General features: G+C 41.3%; 2 protein-coding genes across 16 annotated transcripts in view; one reads left to right on the top strand and one right to left on the bottom strand.

The window, feature by feature from the left end:
• The window catches only part of sema3b (sema domain, immunoglobulin domain (Ig), short basic domain, secreted, (semaphorin) 3B), a 47238-nt gene extending 37440 nt beyond the window's left edge, over window positions 1-9798 (bottom strand). Inside the window, exon 1 of one of the 2 annotated variants that reach the window (XM_053850406.1) lies at window positions 9337-9798. The gene's annotated coding sequence lies outside the window, so the exon portion shown is untranslated. The remainder of the gene's footprint in view (window positions 1-9336) is intronic. The other variant, XM_053850408.1, reaches the window with a different exon arrangement.
• LOC128750143 (flotillin-1) overlaps window positions 1-27419 on the top strand; it is a 76042-nt gene that overhangs the window by 43145 nt on the left and 5478 nt on the right. For 5 of the 14 annotated variants that reach the window (XR_008413022.1, XR_008413019.1, XR_008413020.1 and 2 more), the window contains exons 13-15: window positions 8138-8216; window positions 9896-9922; window positions 10429-10520. Coding sequence is in view for 5 of the 14 variants with exons in the window: in XM_053850414.1 (XP_053706389.1) it covers window positions 8138-8216; window positions 9896-9922; window positions 10429-10521; window positions 24208-24245 (237 nt within the window). In the remaining 9 variants the exon portion in view is untranslated. Of the gene's footprint in view, window positions 1-3872; window positions 3970-4985; window positions 5003-8137; window positions 8217-9895; window positions 9923-10428; window positions 10522-11437; window positions 14489-24207; window positions 24397-27419 lie in introns of those variants that run through there. The other 9 variants (XR_008413024.1, XR_008413025.1, XM_053850414.1 and 6 more) reach the window with 8 other exon arrangements.

Here is a 27419-nt window from a genome sequence, read left to right as displayed (position 1 = left end):
ATGACATTATTGGACTTCAAACCGACCCATGCAGAAACTCAAACTCTATACCACATTATTGACACCTCAGCGACAGATGAACATCTGAAGGAACAAGCATCCAAAATGGGTCTCTTGGGCTGACTTTTTGAGATTGAGTGAGACGTTTTCTAGAGAGAGGCTATAGCTGCTCAGCCTGGAGCGAAGCGTCAGTAGGATGTCCAGTAGATGGATGGATGAATGTCTTGCCAGGCTCTTGTGTAAAATGATGTATAACAAATTCATCTAAAAAGCAGCAGGACTGCAATAAGCTTCACTGTATGCTGCTGTCATGGAAGCAGGATTCACACACACACCAACAGGCACACACAAGTGCAGCACACACTGACACACACAGGGGAATGTGTTCGGGGATATTGGGTGTCACATTGACTCTTACTCTGACGAAGTTGAAGTCGCCAGTGCACATGCTTGTTCTGCAGTAAATACCTTAAACACAGTGGGTGTCAGTGTGATCATGAGACTGAGTGACACTTTAATTGGGCAGAGTGAGGCAAGAACGAGTGAAGGATAGATAGAACATGTGATGGAGGTGTGAACAGGAGTTTTAAATGGGAGAAAGAATGTAGCAAGGAATTCTTTTATCTCTCCAAACTGCGCCTGAGTGCTCGGCCTACTCAACCATCCATGGCCCCACACACACACTGTAGATACAGACACATACCAGTCATTCTGTCTGCACAATGGTCTATCGCCAACCTTCATGAGTCTCCATAGACTGCTCGCTCTCCCTGGCCTCTCTCTGGACGTCATTAATAATTTTTCAATGACATTTTTCCAGCGCTACATTCCAGTCCAGTCAAACAGATTCATGATTGTTCTAAAAAAATGGCAAAAAGAAATCAATATTACTGGATTGTGTTTGTATCTTTGTGCCTGTGACCTGCACTAAAGGCAGAACTTTAAAGCAGGGAAGTGATGCCTTGTAATGAGGTTCACAAACTGTTGACATTCAGTGACCTTTACCCTAATAAGATTTAAGTGATGATGTATGCGGGTGTTGGTGCCTTCTATAATGCTTTCATGGCCATAAATCACCCTACATTAAAGCCCTTGTACATTGTCTGAATATTATGCACTTTAAACTCACTCTTTCATGGGTTTCTCCCAGGTTTTTTTTCGTTTCTGCTTAAAATTTCATGATCTACTGTTTGTTTCCATGTGACTGCCCTCATTAGGGTTCATTACGAAGTTTCACTGCAAATTTGGAACGTATCATTTCATCACGATGCAGTGTTTTTCTTGAACAATTATCAGTAAATCTGTCTCAAACTCTTCAAAGACCAGAAATCAAATGTCCTCAAAGGTTCCGTGATGACGATTCCAAGCTACGATTTCAACTTTATCAGACAACGCTTGGGACCAGCCTCGTTTATGAAATACAACAGATGCTTTGTCTATTTTTTAAGTGGATTTATTTCTAATTAAAGATCTTATCACTGGAACCGTCTGCTGCTCCAATTGAAGGGAAAAGCCAAGGTTGCCAGGGGGATGGGAGGCATGGGGGTGATGTTCATGTCTCATCGCTTTATTAATCATTGCAATTGTTAGTTTACTGGACATGAGGAGTCATTCTGAATGTTCTGTGACTAGTCATCAATTTAAGTCTACAGGAAGTGTTTTGTCTGTAGCCATTAACATTCATTTCAACGCTAGTTATTCTGCCCTGAAGATTTGGGTTCGTAGCACACAAAGACTTGTTTCTTTGTCCACATAGTTTTGAGGTTGACTGCTCTGGTGATATTTATTTCACTCATATAGTCGCTGCCGATCATTCGACCTTTGAGCACATACATGGTGAGCTTCTGCTTCAGTGCTTCAGTAATTCACTGATAATTCACTAGTAGTTGTTGCATTTTCTACCCTTGAACATGGGGATGTTTTTTCGACTTTACTTCTGAGCCTACAGATCTCTTTGGTTAAGTAAAGTAGCAGGTAAGTTTTTCTTATTGTGGTTTCTTTGTGGTCCCAGCTGCCCTCTTCAAAGCTGCCCTTGGGGTAGGATTCACTGGATTCACTTACCCAGGTGTGTGTGCGTGTGCAATATAGAATTTCCAAGGGGCCCCTGAGTACAGCTGTCTCAGATCTGGGTGAATCAATGAAACGCAACACTGGCAGTCAACTGACACTTTCTGTTGGCACACTGTCATTATCCACTCATGCGCACGCTGAGCACAGCGCTTTCATCAGGCACCACAACCTTTATATTAATGTATTTAAACATGCACATAAATTTGAGATAGTTGACAACAGTCAACCAGACTCACGGAAGAAAGACAGCCAGAGGATCAGGTGTCGCCGTGTCATCTCTTTAAGTGTCATATTTTCCTCACTCTTGGAAATACTTTAATTCATACTCCAGACATACAATACCAACAAACCATTAGTCATCTGCTGCTTTACCAAAACTCCCCTTCCGGCACTAATTAGAAGAGCTGCTGTCTTATAAAACCGGCAGCATCAACTGAGCGAAAACACAAACTTTGAAGTGGAAATTGAGAAAGAGAGCGATGATTCCACTTCCAGACTTTATAGCCCCTTCCTCCCCACGTGTCTTCTTTCTTTCTATTCTTGCCTCTTGAACTGGTGTCTGGTCGTCGACTCTCCTCCTACTTGTTCAGAGCTTTTATTATTTAGCACCTGTCGACCAGCGAAGAGAAAAATCTTGTCAGGCAAACCGTCTGACGGAGCGCACACTTGCTGACGCACGCCGATGCACGTACAGATATTGTATACATGAGCACACCGCACACATGGACACACCGCTGATGTCTGATGCACATTAGCTAATGTGGGAGGACGGATGGGCTGAATTACCAGTACTCCTAATGACTATTTCATGTCAGGAGGAGAGCAGAAGGAAGGAAGGATGCAGGAAACAGAATACAGATTTGGATTCAGACGTAACAACCTTGTGCTTCCTTCTTTAATGTCTCTATCTACTGACTTGGATCAATAGTGATTGCTATTGGGATGGCATGAAGACAGGAAGACCAGATATGATCTTTGTTTGAGAAAAGCTGCTGTTGCTTTGTTTGCAGAGAAATGGTTTCACTTCCATATATTATGGCGGATGTCTTCAGCCAAGTCAGATTGATCGATCCTGAAGCTTGTTTGGCCATAATCTTCTAACACTGTTGCTCATGAGGACTGCTGGATTTTATTTATTTTTTATGTATAATTTGAAACTGCAGAATCCATCAGAAAATGACAAATAATTCCTAAAATATACATTTTAGTTGCTTGACAATCTTCAACTTATGATTTGTGTCTGCCCACGTCACACCATAAATCCATCTCAGATCTGGAGTACTTATCCAAACCTTGTGTTTAACTCACAAAGTAGAAGTGCGGTACCCCACCATATAGAAGCAATGGATGATGACCTCTTTTGTTGTTGTGGTGAAGTCAGACCGGCATTATAAAATCACAAGTAATGAGGGATTTAGAGAGGAGATCGACATATGGAGTACAAAGACCCTTTGATGCCCCCCACATATACATTTCTCACAACCTGGACACATTCTATGGTTCCACTGGTGCCACTATATGTAGGCTTTTAGGGCGTCTGCCAAATGGACCCTTTTCCTCACCACCATTTGGGCCTTTTCGTATCAATGCCAGACTTTTATATGGATATAGAAAGTGCAAATATGAAAAATGCTGTGGTCTAATCTGACTATGTCACATTCAGCAGCAGAGATCACACTCTGGCAGTGGAATGTCTGGGATTTATCTGAAGGGAATGAATAATGAAAGTGCAATAACTTAATTATCACTGTGATGTATAAAATAAACTACAGTCACAGAATTTGCCTTTTTTTTTTTTACAGGAGATCGTTCCCCTTGATGTCTTCGACTCTTGTTCCGAGAAAAGATTCATCACCCTGTCAGGCTTTCATTTTCGCTGACATATATCATATAACCAAGGTATTTTTACTATGTCTCGCTCTTGAAAATGGCAAAATAGTAAAAGAAAATGTTCCACTCAAAGTTAATGTCTCAATGTCCCTGGCAGTGAACTTTAAGAGCTCTGACATGAACTTTTGCCTTACGGGGATGTTTCACAGTGAATTATTGACTGCGGTTTTGTTAATATAACATATCAGCAGCTATGCTCTATTGCAGTTTGTCAAGACAGAAAATTAGTGACGCGATTTGCATAGAAACAGCAATGTATTCTGATCTAATCTTAAAGATTATAAGCCGGCTACTTCTGAAATGTCCCAAACGGTTCCCCTCTCTGCTCTTCAGTCTCCACGTGTCAAATGTCTTTTCCACAAGTCCTGTGACCCGCCAACTCAAAATACTGTCCATCTGTAAATGTCATTTCACAAATGGCTTCTGGAACTTGAACTCCATACCGAGCATTTTTTGATTTTTACAGTCTTTTCTTGCTCTGTCACTGCTCTGCGCGGACCTGCCTGTCTCTGTTGTTAATTTCACTGTGTCAGCGGAGCGTGGAACTCCTGCACGCAATAATGCGCTTGAGTCAAGCCCACCCTCTGTTCTGTAAACGGCAGGTGAATGCCGTCATTTAATGCCTCATATAACACCACGAGGAACACACAATCTTTAAACACACTCGTAAATCACTAAGCAATTGGAAGGAAACACTCGAGGTCCCAACAACAACTTCTCTAATTAGATACAAATAATACAGCGCTGAAATCCTGAACATTTATTTTAATTTTAATGCTGTTTTCGTCCATACTATGTAATATATACAATACAGTCATGAAAGCTAAAATAATGAAAAGCAATATAGCACTCAGAGAGTGCCGACTTCCACATAGCTTCTCATTTACAATCTTATTGTGACTTTTTTAAACATTGTTGTCTTACATTTTCATCTAAAATCTAATACAATGTGATGCTTATTTTTGTGTTTGAGCTTTACTTCCAGAGAGACAGACACAATGAGACACTCCTATTCATGTCCCCAGGTGGGGGCTCTGTGAAGGTGAATCCCAGAGTGAGAAACGCAAGATGTTGAACCCTGTTATTCTCTCTTCTTTTGTGTATTCAAGTTACAGTTTTCAGAGGTTTAGTCTTTCAAATTTGTGTATGTATTTATATATATATATTAGTTATTCCATTAGTTTTGACAAGTATATGGAGTGTACTGTTTGGGACAGAGAATGGAAGGGGGTTGTAAGGAATATGTGTCTTTTATCTGGAAAAGGGGAAGCCAAATTAGAAATGTGGCATGATCCCCCCCTCCTGGGACTGAGTCAATTAGCCTGCCTGGAGGAGCTGCCAGGAGGCTGGGGGATGGTGACTGTGGTGGAGGGTGTGAGAGACAAGAGAGGCCAAGGGCACCGGCAAAAAGGTTTTGTCGGTGGGTGGGTTTGTGGTTTCGGGGTTGCTTTGGTGGGGAGGCTCCGGGGTTAGGGCCCGCTGGGACTGTGGCATAATATGACATGTTGCAAAACCAGGAGCAACAATGGAATCAAAGCATGTGCTGTATTATGGAAATGAATAACGACAGAAGACACAAAATCTTGAACATGGTGATGTGTTTTTTGCCTCTAGCTCCAGTGGAATTATCTCAACTGAATTTGGTATTTAAAAAAAACATCACATTTTTGTTTCATTATAGATGAGATTAATAACAGTATTTTTAAAGTAGATCCAAGTAAGATTAACCGTCAAGCCGCCGAGAAAGAAAAATATCATTACCTGCTCTTCACTAACAGGAATAGATTTAGCTGTACTAGCCATGGGGCAGAATGCACTCGAAGAGTGTGTGCGCAGTACTCTCAAATGAGATACCAGAGTTCCTAAGTGTAATGTATCATCACTGCTGGCAGCAGAGGGTGGCAGTGAATTTGAGTGACAGGTGAAGGAGGGAAGAAGATGGTTGTAACTGCATGCGCTCAGAAGCGTGTCACCAGGCAGGTCTGTGCCTCCCTCCTTATCTGACAGGCACACTGCAGAACGGCAAAATCCCTTGAATAAGCCTCTCCAGCCCTCCTCTGGGACTCACTGTGCATTTGTATTTAAAATGTGTGTGAGTGTGCATGTGGTTCAGTGTGTGTTAAGGGATAGTTAGAATCTTGTTATTTCTTCCTCACCTTCAACACTGCGTGACCGCACAAGGTGATAGGACAGGACATGCCCTCGACAAAAAACTCACACACACACACACACACACTCATCATCATCACAAATCCAAAGAACAATTACAGGTCACTCTAGTGGAGCAGCGGCTGTTCCTGTGCAGTGAGGGACTCAGGATCAGGACAATTTAGGAGGCTGTTTGCATTTTTGGGTTTGTTTTAAAAATAGAACAGTTGTTTAAGTTCGCTTGAATTTGGTGCTTTTGAAAAATATTTTATATGGCGGTTAGATCTTCACACAAAGGCAGCTGCTTTCATACGTGACTCATCTGCCATTTCAATGGACCAGTGAGAGCAGCCTGTTTCCAAATCATTTCCAGATGTGATCATTAATATCTGCTCTTATATCATGCAATTAATTGCAGCAATAACAGTCTTGGGCCATGGTCTGATGATGTTTATGTTCTTGTAAGTGACTTACGTTGGTATTTCATGATGAACATCTACAGTCTTCCACATAATGTAAAATAAAATAAAATAATGTAAAAGTGTAAAATAATGTGCAGATTGACTCATCTGACATCCACTACCACTGATGTAAACACAATGAGTAGTTTTATCTTTTTCACTATTATTTGTTATTTATTCATTCATACCTTCCTTCAGATTTTTCATTCGGATAAAAACTTAATAAAACGTTTTATATAATTAATTCGGACAACTGGCCCGTACCTTGTAACCGAACTGGTTCTGTTGCTTTTATTTTGAAAGTGACCTCTAGTGTATCCTGGGACTTCCGCTCAAACATTTCGCCCAAACTTTTTTGTAGTTTTGTAGTTGTAAGTTGGCGTTTTCTCCAACATCCAATTTGTTGCGCATTAAAAGGTTAGTTGTGGTCGTTGTTTTGTTTGTTTTTAGTGTTTTTTGTTCGCTTTCTGTCGCCGTCTTTCTCCCACGGGTGTTTAGGTGAAATCTAATTGAAAGTTCTCGTAACGCCAGTTGACGTCTTAAGGTCAATATCTAAATTATTTTGGTTCTTGCGTTAACATTGAATCATTCTTCAATGACAACTTGGCAAACGTATCTTAAGTTAACGCATTTGCTCGGACTCATTGAGGAATTGGCATTGATAACACCTGCCGCACAAACTATTGTTAAATGGCGGCGTTTTTCATGTCTTTGTAACGTAGACGCTGAGTTTAAAACTTCGATGTCATGTCTTTATCGTGACTTCTCATCTGGGGTTTCGTACCTCCTCATAAGCATTGGAAAGTCGACGACTTGGTGTGTGCCTTCAAGGCCTTTCTGTGACCTCGCATACATCCACCTTTCTGTTTAAGCTGTTAAGCATCAGGTGAACTCAACACAATTTGTCACCAAATGAAGGCAGTTCTTTACTTATAATATTTATACTTCTCGTAATTGTTTGCTGTGACATTTTTTTTTGTTTTGTTTAAATTTAGCCATCAACCTGCCATGAAGTTTGTAGTTCCCTGCAGCTATATGTGACTGTCAATATTTCAAGAGGGTACTCATGAAATATTACCAACTCAGGAACTCTGACTTTAAATGGAGTCATTTTGCCCACAGCGAGTCGTGACTTAATTTTATTTCCAGCAGGCTAAAACATTTTAGTTACGCAATGTAGTCCAAGACATAAATCATGTTCCTGGTAGCAATGTTAGGTTATTTTAAAACGAATGTCCACTTCCTGTTAGGACTACAAGAGTACACCTGATTACATGTGGTGGGGAGGGTTAAAGGGAAGGTTAATGGGTTTTTTGACTGTCACAGAGTTGAAATGGGGGTTAATGGGTTTCAAGGTGTGGCCATGGATCGCTAACCTTTAAGTTACCTCAGTGGACATTGCAGTTAACAGACCATCCTTGAACCCACTGGCGATTTTAGCTTTAATGCTGTCAGCAAACATGAATTGAATGCATCCTTTGACTGGGTGATGAGAGATGCAGTTCAAAACGGTAGTTGGCTTGTGGTGCACAGGCAGGAAGTGATTTGTTTTGAATTGTCGTCTGCAGGTTATTAAGAAGATGGAAGAAAGAAGCTGGTTATTGAAACATCAGATGGAGCATGATGAGCATCACAAGAAAAATAAAGGTAATGATCTTGATATTCTATGCTTTTTGGATGCATTACATACTGTTCCAGTCCTGACTGATCACATTTCTCATTTGAAAACAGTCCAGCATAGTTTGGGTTCCTTTGTATGGTAATCGGAGGGTTACCAAGCAGGTATAGGCGAGTTTGAGTGAAGGAGTTATAAAGGGGCCATGAGAGCTGGGATTACACATGATGAATAGAAGAGACGACAGACAAAATGCACACCTGTGACTTTGGAAACATACCTACATTTATTAACTCTAAAATCAGAACACTGGTTACCAGGTGTAAATAAGTCCATGCTCCCCTCCCAAACCACTGAGAGAAAAACAATGGGCAAGTTATTGGGGTACATAAATGTCAGAATTGGAGACGAGGATAAAAATAGACAGACTGAAGCAGTAGTGTAGCGTAAGCCCCCGTCATTAGTTGTGGGATTTCAGCTAAAACCTGCACAAAGGCAAGAGTAAATGAGATTAGGGAACAAAAGTGGCAGAGTGCTGCAGGATAGTGAGTAGAGGGAGGAGCTGAGCGATGATGCACAATAACAGACCTCAAAAGAACCAAATACTTTGTCTTCTATTGACTGGTTATTGTCCCTGCAGGACAACTCCAAAACCATTTATACATGTTTAAGGCGTCTTTGATTATAAAACAACTTTATTTGCACTTCTGATAGGAATACAGGGGGTGGTTATTAAATCTACAAGACAATGTTCTCCATCTGTCTCTGATTTGCTCACAACATGATCAAAACTAAGCAAATACAAAACTCTCTTAAAATAGCCTTAAGTCTAAATCTAGCAACCACGCTATATTATATTAGGAAAGGACTCCTGTGATCAATGTTGATATGAAGTAACAAACGTAGTCGAGTTGACATGTCTTGAACAGCATAAAAGCAGGGATTTTTTTCCAAATACATCTCAAAGTAAGTGGCTTCATTTTAAGTTGGGAACCAGAATACAAACACTACGCACACACACACACGTTAACCCCCAGGTAGAGACACAACATATCAGATCAGGTGTCAATTTCAGGTAAATATCAACAGCAGGTAAATGTGAGGGGACGTCTTCCAGAGCTCTTAGGATCCTGAAGCAAATCAAAATCTCACCTTTGTCATCAGCAGCTTGTCCTTCTGTGTACGCGTCTGTGTTCAGTTCTCACCTTCTCTGAGCCACTTTCCCCTCTGCAGGTGCCATCATGGTCAATATAGTCCACATAGAAGGCTAATCTGTCTTTGTCTCACACTCCTTCCTGTTGTGATTGATATCAATCACTATGAGAACAGAAGCGTGTGTTTGTGTGCGTGCGCACGGAACTCCAAAGGTCCTGGAATAAGTCCTGCTACAAGCGTTCTTCAGTCCCCTCACAGCCCTCTTCCCTGCACTCTTTCTCTTTCCTCCAACAGGCATGGAGGGAGGGAAAGACTGTCAGGAGGTGGGACGAAAGATAGAGGCAGATTTCAGCCAACTCTTTGTTTCATCCACTTTATCTCTTACGTGTCCTTCCCCTTGCCTCTTTTTCTTCTATCCTAACTTTGCTGCTCTGTCCATCAGCTTGTTCCCTGTGACAGATTTTCTTTCATTGCTCAGTGGGGCATGAAAGCAGCGCTGTCTTTGGCGTGCGCACACACACAAACACTAACGCTGACACCCTCCTCTTCCCTCCAGCGCCACTCCCTCTGCCACAGTCCAGAGGTAAAGTCACTTCCTCTCTGTCACCAAGCATTCCGTGTCTTAAACCTGCTCTGTTAAAGGTCAACTCACTCCTGGGTGACCTCATACTCGGTGTTTTAGCTAATGTAAGATTGGCTAAAGATCATGACTAGGTTCAGATGAGCTTCCGTTGAGATTAAATTTAATTGAATTTTAATGTTTCATCCAAAGGGTTCACATATTCAAGAAAGTTCTTTGGTGGTTCTTTATTAAGCCTGGATAGTGTCATGTTGAAGCTTTTATCCCTGGCATGTCAAAATGCCCTGCTACATGATGTTTGATCTAAAATGGCCTGTGGGTCTAATGCCGCCAACCAACCATACTTTACCGTATGCTGTGCAATAACTGAAGCCCCTTTAGGCAATCGAATACATTTTTGCTCATTAAACATTGTCAGTTTCAGATGCTAAATGTTCCCTGTTTGACTAAAAACTTCATATTTTCATGTTTATTTTTTTCAGCATTTGACAGTATGTGCTTTCATCTAGGTCATGGACAGCAGTGTCTGCTGGATCCTGTTCATCCTTCTCAGCCACAAGCAGCCCACTTCCAGACGACCTTGGTATCCCGACGACACCAGGTAATTCAGTTATGGGGAGAGAAAGATTATTCTTTTTTTGTTTCGGTTTCGCCTGTGTATATCTAACTTGACACAAGTTGGACACTAAAGGGTGTCAAAATTAAGTCTGGAGTTTTATTTTCAAGGAATTCTGTGCTTATGTAAAGTGACTCAAATGGTGGATGAAATCTATTAAGCACTACACTTCTTGTTCAGCTATCGTTTCTCTCTATAGGAACAGCAAAAAATAGTGATGTTTAAGTCTGCGTTTTTTCAGAGAATTAAAGTGGTGTTGTAGAGTAAACATTTTTCTTGCTGACATATCTTTTGGTTGTTTTTATCGGAAGGCTATACATTAGATCTGAGTCTATACTTGGTGTGGTGATGTCCCAGTTTTTTTCCATAGTCTTTTTGTGTTGTTTGTGTGTATGGACATAAATTGTCCTTTAGGAAAGAGCAAGACCAAAATTTCTAAGTGCCTGTGGCATTGAAGTCAGTTTTTTGGAAAAGAAAAAAAAAAAAGTAAAGAATGAAAGAGAAAAAGCAAGAATTCCATTCTAACAATGTGCTGCTCTTGATTTGTAACGCAGTGAAATTCCCTCCAGTGGGGAAACAAAAGCTCACCCAAATTTGCCCACATAGCTGCCGGTCTTCATTGTTTATTGGAATTAAGTGCACACACTAGACTTTACCCACTGTTAAGGGGGGTTGATGTGCTACTTGAGAAGTACCATGTCGTGCGTCTGTGGTATTTTGGACAAATGGATGATTATTGAAGTCATTTAATGGACCTTTGTTTGGGTGATGTACTGTGACAAAGCCTGGATCACTCTGCAACGCAGTTAGTGCAAAAAATGTTGGGTTGTTTGCTCACCATATAATGTTCTATTGTGTCAGAAATGTGATTGAAATCATCATTTTTGTTTCATTTCCACCAGACCAGCAGTACTGTGACTGGGTCATGAAGAGTATATATTCAAGCGCCTCTTTCTGCTGCGGTCTTCTGAGATTTGATCTAGCAGTGATGATCTCAGTGTAAGCAGATGTTTTTTGTATTCACAGATGTGTATTGTTTTTCCTGCTGGTATTGGCTTACATGCAACATTAGAACAAACTAACTCTTCTAAAAACTTTCCTGTTTTTGCATCATCTCCAGCAGGAATAAATTAATGCAGGAATTTGTACCTCAGTTGTATCAAACTTTTTATGCAGCAAAAAACTGCAGAGTGATATATTTCCTCTATTTGTCGTGGATAGCTTTCCCACCATTCTGTCTCTTAATCCGAGTCTTTCATCTCGCCTTCCTTCACTTAGCCCCTGAGTGTTTTTTATCTTAAGCTGATATCTGATACAAGGCACAAAGGCTGATAAGCCTGTGAAAGTCACCCGTGTCACAAACCGGACATGAGCGTGTCTAATTGTTGCTTCACTCTGGCTGCATCAATGATATGTTTTCCCTCATGTGTGCGTGCATACGCACACACTCTGGGACCCCCTCTGACACACCCTTTTTTTCCACTGAGGACTTTTGGCTGACTTAGTTTGGCTGCTGCCCTTTGATGTTTTGGGGCTGATCATTTATTTATCAGTTATTGATTCGGTTCACTGTCTACATCAGAAGACACCATCACTTCAGAGCACACTGACTGACACATGAAAACACCTGACCCCGTTGTTTCCTTTGGGCCTAACCTTTCCACAGAGGACAAGCCTGTGGTTTTCCTCTGCTTGTTGTACCTGCATCTCTCTGCACGGTGCTCACCATTGTCTTGCCAAAAACTCTGTCGTCCTCATCATACATTAAACATTTTCGATGCAGCGTCCTTTATTTCCTGACATCTGTGTACCAACCATTCATTTAGTTCTCCACCAGAACATTGTTAGATGCGTTGTCCTTGTCCACCTTTCCACGACCATTTGGCTGTAATTCTTTGTTTGTTGAAGGCCTCCTTTGACGAAGACGGACTCCTCCCTGCTCTGAATAGGCTTTTGTAAATACTGCCTTCAAATACACACACATGAACTCAAACATAGACATGTGTCTACCTGTGAACCTTAACCTTGAGTGTTCTTTGTCCTGTCCTCTAATTACTTTATCTTTAATGCAATGAGATGGGCCAAAAGGTTGGCTGGTAAACTTCCAGGAGGTTATATTAAAAAAAAAAAAAAAGTAGTTTTCATTGCAGTAGTGAGTATTGAAGCTCTTTTTCTCTTTGTGACTCCTAAAACAGTTCCCCCTTCTCTTGTCTTCTTTCAATTCTCCCAAAGAACCTCAGTCTCATATCAATATTTCATACCCAAAACTTGGAAAAGAGCATGTACTTTACACTTCAAAGACCCCAGTGGATGTATCCATCCAGCAATCGATTCCACGCCACCCACTCCCATACATGCTAGCTCCCGCCAGGACAAAAGGTTTTACCATCTTATACGCACACACACACACACACACAAGCACCTTCTCCTCTCACACCCACTTGGATTGTCAGAATTTCCAAGCATGCTTTCCGGATGCCACCTGTCCCTCACATCTTAGCTGCTAAGCACAAACACAGGTCAGATGTTTTTCCAATCAACGCAGCTGTGTGTGCTGCAGAGCAATAAAATGATTTTGGGGTTGAGGGTGTTGAGGCTTTGATGAGTCTAACACACCATTGGACCCATTTATTTTTCCTCTCCATAAAGGCCTGACAAAATGCTGTTCAACTGTTAAAGGTCTGTGACTGCACCTGCTGACAAGATCACACACACACACACATACACACTGGTGAAGTGTTTTAAATTGTCACAGTTTTGAACTATCTTAAATACTGTGGTGTTTTTACAGTGTGTGAAGTTGTATCACATGGTTGTCATGTTCAATCTGCACAACTTTTGATCCTGCTGTTATTGTTTTAGGAAGATTGAAATTTATTGGCCTGATCAGCCATGCTTACATGCTGTTGCTGTTAGTTCTTGTGATATTGACAGCCTGAATTTCTGCTTAAAAGTCCTTGCCGCCCCTTTATTTCACACTGCTTGTAGTGTGTGAGCCTTGTGGATCACATATGTGCCTGTGCCTTCTTGCACTCTGTGTAATTGCTTGGTTCCGACACCCTTGACTTTACGGCATTCAAGTCCACAACAAAATCCTTATTCATTGATGGGCAACACTTCAGTTTGAAAAAAGACAAAGCAAATAAGGAAAGGAGACAGTGGAAACTGGACGAGAGAGTGATGATGTGACTGAAGGCCTCGCAGTAGAATACAAAGTCTCCTCTTGTTCTTGGGTCTTGGCATGTCCCCCCCAATTGGGGGTCAACAATTTGCCACAGCTTTCAAGCTGTCTTGATTCTTCGGAGCAGTTTTATGTTTTTAAACAAAATAGTCAATAGTATAGTCTCATTGTTTTAAGTGCAAATATCCTGGCGCATACCCTGATTTCAGTTTTCAGTATGAAATGTGTTGACAAAATAATGGTTGCTGAGATGAGATTTTGACTGAGATTTGACATGGATTTACCTTGTGTATATTGGAGGATATTCTATTCTAATTTTACTTTTATGAAATTACATGCATAATTTCTGAGGAATTCTTCGGGCAATTAGCTTTGTATGTCTTTGACATACCTTTACACTGCCAAACCCACCTGAGCCTGTTTGTTATGGGTGTGGTAGAAGTGTATCAGCACTTGGTTCCACTGAAGGTTGGTGTTGAACTTATTTGTTTGGTTGATGACTTAATACAGAGGGTTGAAGCTTGTGAGGAGACTGAGGAGGTTAACTGTTTCAACTCGAATATCTTAAACATTTCAGACTAGAATTGGACCTTTTCTAAGTCTTGCATGACAGCACTTCCACATCACTATTAATGAGTGCACGTGTTTTGCACAACCTGTTATTTGCTCTATAAAAATTGCTCAGTAAAATATAAATAATAATTTTATTGAGGCCACAAAGAATGATTGCTTTGATTAAGACTTTGAGGACAGGCTAGGAAATTCTTGATCCATTAATAGCAGGGAATTCTTCGGCTACTTTTAGATTGTGGTTAGGCCTCCTAATTTTTGTTTTAATTTAAGAATTTAAGTAAACAAAGACAAGACAAAAATTGAAAACTCTTACTTTTTAAGTGTTAAAAATGCCAAAAAACAATAGATGTGTTGAGTGCCTTCCACTTCAATAAGGCATTCAAATGTCCTGCTTCATCCACCAGTGAAGACAATCTTTCTCCGTATGACCCTTTAATTTTTTACAGCAATACATGAATAGAAGTCAATTCATTGCTGACGCTCAGCAACTGCCTTTTTTATGTGGAGAAATGTTGACTTGACTCAGGCAGATGACTGACCTCCTCCACCTTTTTCTCAAAAGATTATTTTTCTCAACACACACTTCTGGCTGTATGTTACGGGTTAGAACAGGACTTAAATGTAGCTGTGATCAATGGTTCTGTTACTTGGTTAAGCTTTGTCTGTTTGAACACAGGTATATTTATAACTTGCCTGCACTGAGTTTCTTTTTTTTAATCTGTCAGATGAACTCTATGTTGCAACCACTTCCTGAACAGGCACTTCTAAGCTCAATGGCCAAAAGTCCAAACTTGCCTGCATGTACGTGTGTTTGCCCCCACCGTGCATACCACTCACACATGCACTCTGCTGTTATGACACAGCAGACAGATAAACTAGTGCTCTCAGACCAAATACAGTGTCAGAGACAGGAGCAAAGTTTCTGTGTTACTGTGTATGGATCACATTCCAAGCCACAGATTCCCATATTACACCACTTGGTCGTATTGACCTTGTGTATAGATGCGTAGTACATCACCACACAATCCCCTGTCGTCATGGTCTACTTCTTTCGCTTTGCAGATAGAGAAGTCAATTTATATGAATCAGTGTAGACACTCTTGTCTTTTTCCAGTGTTTCCCAAGGACACTTCAAGTCTGATAAGTAGCTCGACACAACAGCCCCTCAGTTTAAAACCTTGAGAGCAGTCAACCAAATATTCTCATAGTCCAACCACATCTTTGTTTAATTTCCACCCACTTTTGTTGTAGTCCTTTTTTTTGTCCTGTTTTTCTTTCACCAGATTTGATGTGTTCCTCTTTGCTTGATGTTCTGCTATCTCTTGGTTATTTTTTTGTTTTGTGTACCTGGTTCCCTGACTGAATATCTGCAGGCATTTCAAATAACTTGGGCGCAACAAACAGATTACCAGGACAAATTCTTTTTTTTTTTTTTTTTTTTAAATGTATTAACGTAAAGTACCTTAATCTAAGCAGTCTGCTCACTTCCATGTGCCTCTTGGGATTCTTGACAATTACTATTAATATGAATGTTGAGTGTTGTTAGTGACATTTTTAGGTGGTATAAACCACTGAAAGAAATTGGAGTTGTCTGCTCATTGACAGTACTTGGGTTCTACACAAAAATCTGAATTTGGGCCGTGGGGATGGAAGCGAACTATGGAAAGACGGATATGTGTCATGAATAGCGGCTATCAGTGGAATGCATACATCCAATTCTGTAAACAAATAATGGGAGATGCAAATGGGCGAGCAGCTGTTTGGAAGTCTGAATGGAAGCGCTGTGAGAAGAGGAGGGGGGTAAAGTAGCTGCCGAAATGCTGGAGGGAGAGAAGGAAGGTGGATACCAAGTGGGAGCATACGGATTGAAGCATTCGATGAATAGGTTTTGAGTGGATGTGGAAGTGTACAATGGCATGACAACCTGACCTGAAGGGGGTAACAGTCTGTGCCAAAGTACTGGATGGGAGCTTTGAATTGTTTTACATTGACGTATTTGCAGATTTGGGAATGGCAAGATTGGCAGAAACTTCAAGGTTTCAGGATGCAAATATTGACGTGGTTGTTTACTGTACATTTCCAATAAGGCTGGAGGATCAGAACTCTTTGCTTGAGTGGGCGTGTTGCTAGAATGAGGAACAAATGAATATGAGGCTGAATGGGCGTATATACGGTTCCTGCATGGACGAGCACACAACTCTGGCCAGTTTCCCAGGCATCCCCCCCAAGCCTACGAACACACTGCCACAGACCAAAATAGCCCCAGCTTGCCAGACATACAGTATGCTCAATGAACAGTAGTGATATCCAAGAAGCTGGACAGTTCCTGTAATTCAGTACATTTATGTCAAAGGTTGGTGTGTGTCATGCTTCTTGAAAACAATAGAACTTTTATTGAATGTTACCCAGAATGAGAGCAACAAAAACACATGGTTAAATCCAGATTATTTGCGAACATCAAGATTGAGAGTTTAGTGCTCTGCTTTGTTCAGACGATGAGTATTCCCCTCAGTGCTGACAGCTTGTGTCACGGAGGTCTGCAACAATTACCCGTCAACACCCACATCATTCTTGACTCATGAGACTGACACCATTTCTACCAAGTCTGCGGAAAACCAAGGGGAGCAATAATCTTTCAGAGAAATCAAGTGGCTTTCTGTTTTCTCTCTTCTTGCCACTTAGTTCACGCTTCTGTCATAATTTGATTAAAGTCCATTCAAATTGGTAATTCACTCAAGGCAACTCTTTCCTGTCCTGCAGTCTGTCAAAGTCGTGTGTCCTCCCACACCTGTGTTAAATTATACAAACCACATCAAGGGAAAAAAAATCAATTTGAAAACTCCAGATGGCATCTGTCAAACAGCATGAAAAACATCCTACAATGAGCTGTTTGACTGACATGTAAGTGTGAGCCAATGCAAAAACCTGTTGCAACACCCTTCTGAATTTAATGAGCCCGCACTGAACCCCATTTTTAAATGGAATCGTAGTTGTATTATTTCACAAGCTCCACATGGTAACCTAATTGTGTGGGCAGAAAAATCCTGAAGTAAAGCTGCAGGAGCGACAGCAGAATTTCCTTCCAATATTGTGGCTGATCAGTTCATGCCTCTGAACACATGGTCATGTGCTGTATAACTCATTAATGGGCCTGAACTTATGACATTTTCTTCTTTCTTGTTTCTTGTTCTTTCTTATTTTCTTTCATTCCTACATTTTGATTTTTTTGTCCCTCACCGCTATTGCAAAACATGTTGCTTGTGGGTCACTGTGTTTTGGGTTTGTGTGCGAGTCATGTCATGAAAAGGTGCAAGTTATCATTTAACAGCTGGATTGAGCTAGTGGGATTACAGTTGCAGACGTTACGTTCATCAGGATACATGGGTAGCATGATCACTTTTTTTTTTTTAAAGCAAAACGGATTTTTGGGAGAGTTTGTGGAGGGAAAGTCTTCATTATAGATGAGCGTTTTAGGCCCACTTGCAGGAAAAACATTTCTCAGACCGCAACAACTCAACTCATGGACTAAGCACTTACAGATGCCATTGCTGTTCAGCAAGGTTCTAAATCTGCTAAAATATTGCCTAAAAACTCCTGTGCCATCTTTGTTGGACAGTAATGTATGTTAAAATACTTAAGGTTAAGTTATTTGTAAAGTTTTAAAGGAAAGTGCGGCTGTAACATTTGTTTTTAGACTTCCGTTACGTATAAGTAAAAGCCAGTGACACCTTTGTCTCAGCCTATTATCACTCATCATTCAACTGTTGTGACTCAAAGGAGAATTTGTCATTTGTTGCAGGGCTACTGTTACACATGCTAATTTTGAACCATGCTTGTTTGTTTTTATTCATCTTGAATTTCCCCACTGTGGGACAAATTACATCCGATCTGGATTACTGATTAAGAAAAACACTTTCGGCACTGAAGTCATCTTCAAAGGATGAGCTTGTGGATGGAGTTGATTTGTGGCAGACATGATGCAGACCATATGTTGTAAAAACACTCACATGTGAGATACAGCAGTTCATGGACGTGCCTGACACACATTTGGTTCTATTCTGCATCACATTGAACTGTCAATCAGTTGGCCAAATATCCGCCCAGTTCAAGGCAGGCAGGCAAAAAGCTTTGGTTGTTTTTGAGTTAAGTTAGCAGATTCTTCTCATTCAGGACACATCATAGATGTTCATTCCAAGGTTAATGTGTCATGGCTGGTAGGTGTGAATTTAAGGATGATTTGTTGTCCGTCCTTGTCTGCCCTACAATGTTGACCTGTCTTGAATGTCCCCTGACTCTCATGACGGATTATCAGCATGATTCCTCTGCAGCAGCATTCCCTGTTTGTTCGGTTGCTACTTCAGGATTTTTCTTCGCTCAGCTGCATTCAGCAGAAGCAAATCCTGCTTTTCCACCGAACTGGACCTTTTACAAGGCTCTTCCCATCCTCTCAGCCACTTTGTCTCTGCCAGTATTTTCCGTAATGTGAGTAGAGGTGCTGTCCTAAAGGAAAGTACAGATTCAGCAGCCTCCGGTCCACCTATGTTTCACCCCATCTATCCCAGCAGAATAGAACAAAAATGAAGCGCAATCTAAATGTACTCATTATAGTGGGGCTTAATGTTTGTGTGATAAACTGAAGCCAAGGCAGAATTGCTTTTTTTGCCTCTCTGACAACACATTTGTCTCCACTCCAGGAAGATATGTCCTTGTAGAAGACCTTTTGCTCGCCACCTAATCGGTTCCAGCATGTGTTGTTTCATGCTCTAGTGATTTTAAAAAAAAAAAAGACGTTTTGAATTTTTTTTACGGTCAGCAACTTAAACCGAACCTCTTTTTCTTGCTGGCCTACATGTCATAGATCCTTATCAAGAACTGACAATTGATCACAGTCTAAAGTACCTAAAGCTAAAATGACTGACTGCGTAGATGGTGATCTTGGCCCTGTTCATGAGTCAGGGTACATTTCACAATGACACTGATGATGGCGCAGATTCCTCAGTAATAGGTTTTAAATCTTTAAATCAAACAAAAAAAGATCTGTGGCCCAAGCTGTTGGTTGTGACTCAAGGAAGACGATTGTGGCCAAGACAGATGGCATCTTATATTGAGTTACCTCTTAACTGCCCCACGACTCAAGTAGTTGCTGTGTGGCTCAGTAAAAGGTTGTGGTTTTGATCGCAGCATGGAGTTGGAAAAACAGTACATAAACACGAAACTGCACATATTCACGAATAAAATTCCAGCCAAATATTGAAAAGTCACCCAATGTTGGGGGGACTTTAGTGTTCATTGCCTCTTGGCTCTCTCCCTTTGTCTCTTCACTTCCTTTAAGCTTTGTCGTTTTGGAAAATTTCAGTTTTACGTTCGCTGACATCACTTTCTTGTTCATTACACCTCTGACCTCAGTTTTACTCCACCATCCTCCGCATTAGTTTATCCTCCTGCTGGAAGGTCCTGCGCCCTTGAAAAACTCATTTTCATTTCATTTCTGGGTTCAGCTCTATCTGTCATTCAGACTGCAGCCTGCCGCCCTTTTCAATAATGTACATTCCTCTCTCGACCAAGGCCACTGCAGATAGGTCAGATGTAAATTAATGATAACCCTACATTAATGCACATGGAGGGCTGATGTTAAAGCACTCATGTTGAATCTTTTAATGAATGTGAGAATTTATGGCATCTGTTTCACAACGCAGAGCTCTGGCCTTCATGCTGAAACCGGTTATGCCTTAAAGGGGCTGGAAGGTTTGGTGGGTCAGAGGCTCACTGGTGGTTAGTGTCATTGGGATGCCTTTTTAGACGGGAGTTGATGCTCTCATGATAACCTCTTCACATAGATTAGAATAGATAATGGACTGTTGGACAGATTTGCTACTGAGACACCAAAGCAATAAAAGTTTTTTACATGACTACAATTTACAAGATTTGAGGAGTTTGTTTCAGGAAACGGCAAATACAGATTAACACAATTAAGTTTAAAAAATAAAATAAAATAAGTAAATCGTTGAACAAATCTCTATGTATTTTATTAAACTTCTAACAATGATTTCATGACTTGGTGTAGGAATTAATTCTCTGTTTTACGCAATTTCAACTTGCCTTGTTTTTAGCTTTTATTTATTTTTTCCAGTTATTCAATTGACGCCATCAGGGAGAATCAATAGAAGTATTGCATACTATGAATGGTGCTCTTCTTTTCCCTGGATGCTTGATTTCCCAATTTTCTGAACAATTGCCAACAATTCATCAGCTGCCAGTTGGAATGAATTCCTTCTCTCCTGATACCTTTTTCCAAACCATTGCATCAGCTGGTCCCTTTACCTCTTCTTCCTGCCTGACACTATTCTGTGTTATGATGTTGAGAGTAGTCAAATGCATCATTCAGTTCCAACAAGTTATTGTGGAATCCAAAGATGGCAAGGGTGCATTTCTGACAACTGCTACTGACTGGGACATCAGTGTGGCACAAATGATTTGATAAATGTCTGCTGGTTTGATACTTGATCGAAGAAGAACATATCCTACTTGATACTGCCTCGATTGTGTTAGACATTATATTTAGTAAAATGTCTCAGCAGTCATGGGAACTGACCATGTCAGCAAAGAAGTTCAGACTACTGACAAGCTCACATCTGGAGTTGGAGAGATGTTTTTATGGTTATGTAGTAGGAACACAGTACATGAGCACAATAACCGCACTTGATGCCTCCAGTTCACTTTTCCAGCAGGCCCATGATGTCCTCATTATTTCCGTGTTTGATGTGGTGTTGCCCTTTGGAGTCTTTGAGATGTTTATTTTAATAGTTGACTAACTTTGTCTGACGGATCAAGACACTCTTGCTTATGCGAGGTTAAAAAGCTTGGCCCTTGCTTATTCCTGAAACTGATGGGCCATTCTGTCCCAGAATGTTTTGCTGTTACAGTGTAGTGGGAATGAAGAATCACTTTGTCATGTTGGGCATTTGGGGATGTGATGACAGCAGTTGCAATTCTATTTTTTTTTTCTCACTGAGCTCTGGATAAGATTTGAATCTGCACCTGAAGATTTTAAAAAATCCTGTGTAAGTCATGAAGACTCAGAACACAACATTCTTTGGTCATTATTTATCACTATGTTGTGCTTTTCCATGAATTCATTTGGTCTTTGCCTGCTGTCAGACTCTTCCTGTCCTCTCAAGCATGTTTTGGATCGATTTGAGGGAGGTCTGACCCTGATCTCCTGTTGTCACCCTTAAAACATACACTTCTTTATCACACACCATCTTCCCCTCCTGGCAAGGCTTTCAGCTGGCCACTTTCTCTTTTTCCTTTCAGCCCTGCGTTCTGCTCTGCTTAGTTTACTCTCCAAACAAGCAACACTCTTTTTTTTTCTTTTTTCTTGTTTCTAAAGAAACTTTTTTTCTGTTTGTGTGTCTTTGCTTGCATGCGAGTTGTGTGACTGAGAAGCTGTGAACCGCAAATGGCTCACAATAAATGAGACGGTCTGCAGTCATGAGTGTTGGCGTCCATGCAACCAAAATACAACACCGCAATTGCTTATAAACAGAGGTGCACACATTTTTAACAGATGGCTTAAAATATTGGGAGTTAAATTATGTTTTGTCAGCAGGATTACTTTGAACCAGGAAAATGTATGACCCGGTAGTTCAAGAGCTGATGACTGTGACAGTTAATACAGACCATCTCAGTCGTTCGACAGCGGCTGCTCAATTATAAGCTCATCTATTAAACTAAAGAGACACTTTTAGTCTTTATACTGGGTATATAGGTCAGCTTGTAGAAAGGACACGCGCCCACTCTAACACACGTAGGTACACATCCTCAACTGCACTGTACTTAATGGAGTGGACAGGCCCCCCAAGTGTAAGCGAGTGTCTGTCAGGAAGCACTTTATGTCATTCATGTCAGCGTGCTCCCTGCTTTACTTCTCCCACACTGACAAATGATTTTGTGCACAAACCTGGTGGATCAGGGAGAGGTGGCGGGGCTGGGGCGGGGGGTCTGGGAACTGTTGTGTCTTCTAATGAAGTGCTCTGTTGCTACTTTTGAAGATTGATGAGCAGCTTAAGCCACAAAAGCTGGTGAATTTGAACTGAACTTGCGTTTTTGGAAAGTTCATGCTTCCCTCAGCGTGATACACTCTAGATGTATACAAAGTCATTTTTGAGTAGTCGATGAATGTCACCATGATGGAATTAATTCCTTCATACATTCCTGCACCATCCACTAATAGTCACCTCCTTTTGCCTCAAGAAGCCTGTTGGCACTTGACTCATGCAGCTTTCCAACAATATGAGCAGGTGCTTCGCCGATCATGGCCCTGGAAAGTCATTCTGACTACACATCTCTCCACATCCTTCGAGACCATCTATCTCATACAGCGCTTTCCATCATGAGATGAGTCGGCAAATAAACCTTTTAGCACCAGCGACACTGTAAATCCCTTTTGGATGACAAGTTGATAGATTATGAGAGTGCGGCTGTACCTGTGGTATATTTTATTCCCTCAAGATGTTGGAAGCTGTCTGCGCTCAGTAGAAACATGTTACTGCAGGTTGTTTGAGAAGCACACGTTGATCAGCCAATTGAGATTTTGAATTGCCTGAAATGTTTTGGTGGTGTTGCTACAATATGAAGCCTGCTCTCTCTGTTTCTGACCCTTGATCCCTGCTGACAGGTTATTTATCAGAAGGTGTGAAAGTTCTCTCCTGAGGGGACAAAAGACAGAAGACAGAGATTTCTAGACTTTATTGGCTCTGCATTCGTTCATTCTTTACTGTCGTAAGTAGAGCACAAGTAAAGTGTGTGGCTCTCCTTAGGCCATATGTCTATCACCAGAAACAATCATTTTACAGTAAGAAGAATAAACGGTGGAAAATGTTTTCGCTTCAATCATGTTATTTTACAAAGTCAATATAGTGCAGTTTTTTTAATACGTTTAATGGGAGTTAATATGTGTGAATTATGCATTATGTTCGCACACTATGGTTTCAATAAATTAAATAAAGAATAATTCAGAAAGATAATTGACCTCCTGACGTATAATGTATCAGATAAATACACATGTCCATAGTGCTACTTTTGTTTTGGGTTGAAATGTTTTGGGGCCATCTGCTCGCCTGGACAGGTATGAGCCTGTTTTGGGTGCAAGGAAGAAAATGAGGAGGGGGATCTCTTCACGTTGCCCAGGGCAGGATGGTGAGGGTGGGGCTTTCGGGTGTTAAAGTTTAGAAGAAAGGTGCGAGAGGAGGAATTTGGAAAACACCATCATCAGTCTTCAAGTCTGTCATCTAGGTTTCCGGTGATGACATGTCATGTAGTGAAAACAGGATTGAGTGCAAACAGAAAAATAGATTTAGCTTCCACTTTTTGGTGGATCCCCTCTGAGGTTTTTATTGTGGTTGTTAAATATTTGCTGTGGCATAAATGTTGAAGAGTTGCAGGTCAAGGGCCAAAGAGATGAAGCAGCCAGGAAGAAAGTCAACCTCACTCCCCTGGGCCAGATAACACATTTTTCCCTGCACCATGTCAGTCATGCAAGCATCAAATGATCGCATTGTTTGTCCATCACCTTGCGAGGAAAATGGAACACCTCTGATTCATATGATCTTAAATTATGGTGTAAATCCAGACAAGTGTTCAAGTGTTTTTCTGCTTTTGTTTGTCAGTACTGGAATGACGACATCGCAAAGGAGTTTGTTTCTTTTGACACTGTACCTGTGTGGTAATTACCGTGCCTGTATTCAGACGGCATTGAGACTGAGGGCTTGAAATGATGAGATGTTTTGATAACACTGGGGACCAGCTGTTTACAGTGATGTGAAAGCTTAGATTTTTTCCCATGCAATTTATTAAAAATCAGATTCTCTGACAAGATTTAAAGCGTAATCATGAAACTGTCATGTTTGCTCTCACCGGAGGATGAAGAACACACACCTTGTGTTGCTTCTCTGTGACCGGATGGCAAAAGAAATAAACCTCCCAAAAACATCAGGTAAGAATTCCATGCTTTTCCTCGAACTTTCACTTCAAAACATGGGGGTAAAAGGGCAACTTAACCTGTGATCTCAGTGAAGCCAATAAACATTGACTATTTTCATGGACTTTCTTGAGGAGGACTGGAAATAAAGTCAGGATTTAGATGTAGTTAGCTAGTAACTAGATTGTTTCACCTTCGCCTGAGGAAAACACAAGTAGAGGACATTTAAATTCAATGGGATGTGCTCAAAAGTAATTTCAAAATTGTACAACCCTTTTTCTAAAGGCGCAACAGTCCTGTTATTTAACTTCCTGCCAGCTGACTCAATACAGTTGAAGTGAATTACTGCCACACTGAAAATAAAGGGATTAATTTTGGTTAAAAATCCTCCACATCTCCACTAATCCTGTTTTGACTAAGTAAAAGATGAAGCTGCTCATTTGCGTGTGTGCCCGCTCCTGAATTTGTGTGAAAACTCGGCCTACTTCGACACGAACTGGTGGTTTCATACCTCGTGTTCACAACTGACCAATGGCTCTCCAGGCCACCTTCAGTCATACTGTGGTCTGATCCATTCAGCAGAGAGAGGAGAGCGAAATTGGCTTTTGCTTCTCAGAATCAGATTAGTAGGAATTTACCTCTGGAAATTGTGGTCACATTCTTTTGTTACCTTCAGTGACGTTCTTTTCTTTTACCCTGTTCATGTTTTTGACACTTCTTAATTTAAACAATTCTGTCAAGGAAGGCAAAATCTCCACCAAGTTTTCAGACTTTTACATTGAGATTTTCTTGTAATTTCCATTTACTCACTCACTTAACCACTGCTTCTCTAATAGTCCTGAAGCTTCCTAATGTGTGGGCTTGGGTACTGGTGTGGGCCAACTCGTGGCACTGCAAATCTCTGAGGCTCTAGAGTGACTGTCAGGTGTCCTCCCATTTTATTAGTCTTTGATTATACTCTTTGGTCTTGCAGAGAACGAGTGTGTGAGGTGTAAATTCTAGCTGGGAGGCAGACTGCTGTTTGTTGTGCCTGTTGTTGCTGTTAATCATGTCAGAGTTGAAAGTCTCCAGTGTGTTTAGACCAGTGTTTTTCAACCTTTCCTAAGCCTCAGCACACTTCAGTCAGTGAAAAATACTGAGGCTGACCACCAATGGGACCTTGTAAAAAATCCTTTTTAATACAGGAAAGATTGTTGCTACTGACATTCTGCAACGCTGGCGTGCCGTGTACAGCAGAACAATAATGCTGAATGTATTTTTATTTTTTCACAAATGTCTCCAGACTGGGGTATGTAGCAAAAACTCATTTTTTAAAGTTTAAAGTTGGATTTCAATTCTTCATTTTGTCACCAACATCCGACTTGACCTGCTCGACTTCCATCCACCCGTACTTATGACCACGTCCAGTAGATGCTTGTTTTTCAGTGTCTGGCACCGCAGCACGTAGCAGCCCAGCATTGCGTACGACAGTTACGACAGCACAGTATCTTAACATCTCACTCTCACACAGCGATCTACCACTGCAGTAGTACCTATAACCCTCGCCTCGGCTATTTTGAATGGCATTCGACTTGCGTCCAGTCTGACTTTCGACTGGTTGGAACAGATCCTGGTCGTAAGTCGGATGTTACTCGTATACTGTACAAACTGTTCTTTGTGGGGGGTTGTAGAAAATACAAAATGGAAATATTCTAAGTAAAAATACCCTTTTTCTGTGGAGAGGATCTTTGCATGGAGCAAGGAATCCCCTATTTTTACTTGCATTGAATGTGTCTGTGCAGAGTGAGTTACTCGACGGAGAATTAGAGGGAAGAATGGAGCAGAGATAGACGGGGCTTCAGAGGATAATAACAACCTCCTAAGTGCTTTATCTCTGTTGTCATTTTCTGCGGAGCCCAAGGACAAACCGCGGCACAAAAAACACGGCTGGTCACAGTCTGTCAGCTGAAGCTTTATTGGCTCTATAATTATTTCAGATCCATGTATCCGTCTCCAGCCTCCCATTGGAACGGACCACTGCAATACATGTACTTCATTCGCTGAACCATTTACAGTTCCAGGAAAATATGTCCATCTGCTCCGCATAGTAAATGCCTTTGTACTAACAAACGCTAAAGTCACCTCCCACGGTTTTGACCATCCATCTTCAGGTGGTGTTTTGTCTAAATATGTTGAGGCTAGTAAAGCACCACAAGGACAGGTGAAGACATTCTGCAACAGCTGTTTCGCCTGTTTATCACATTCTTCCTCGGACATTTCTTTCTCCACCTCCTCTGTATTTGGTGATTCTCCCAAAACTCGTCCACAGTAGCACCAACACTTTGTGTTTGTTTGTGCTCCACGGAATGAAGCAAGACACACTCATAGTAGTTTGGAAGAAGTGAGCTGAGGTGACTCTGATAATGAGTTTTCCCATGATGCTTCATGCCAAACAACACCTCAACAAAAGCACCAAATGTTGGGGCCCACACATGAAGCTGACTGCAGCGCAAGCCCAGTGTCACTTTGTCAGCTGGAAAGGTGAATTGGAGCTGAGTGACGGTGGAAAACTCTTTCCTGGTTCGCAGGTGCTCCAGCTGGCTACAAAGCGCGTCTGTCGCTCCCACCCAAAATAACCCTATAGAAAATCACAGTACACAGTCGCGAGATGCTGCTGATACTGAGATGGGCCAGGATCCAAGAGATGAATGTCACTTCTCACACACACACATAGTATTTAATCAAGCCGAGTGCATCCGTCAACAACCCCCTCAGCACAGAGTTGCAGCCGGGGACCAAGATTCCTCCTGTGTTTTGATGTGTTTATGAGGACGTACACCTACATCCATCCCATAAAGAGCGACAGTGTCAAAGGCTTTTTGTTCAACGCCTATTTGTTTGTCTGTCGCTGTGAAGGGCACCAGCAGAGTTGGGCTGAGGGAAACCACACAAGTATCAGTGGAATCTTTGACCTTTCAAAGTAACAACACTGGACTGATGTGTCGTCCCTGCAGCTGATTCGGGATTAAGATTTAGAAAGAGAGAATTAAGTTTTGAAAACTTGTGTTGTCCATCGTCCCCTCAACTCAAGAGCAGTAAGTTGAATAAATTAGTGTCGGGTTTGGGCCTTATGTAAAGACCAGCTGCAGATCTCTACAGACTCAGATGCTGA

This window comes from Synchiropus splendidus, chromosome 18, assembly GCF_027744825.2.
Source record: "Synchiropus splendidus isolate RoL2022-P1 chromosome 18, RoL_Sspl_1.0, whole genome shotgun sequence".
Taxonomy (NCBI): Eukaryota; Metazoa; Chordata; class Actinopteri; order Syngnathiformes; family Callionymidae; genus Synchiropus; species Synchiropus splendidus.
This window is presented reverse-complemented; position numbering and strand designations above follow the sequence as displayed.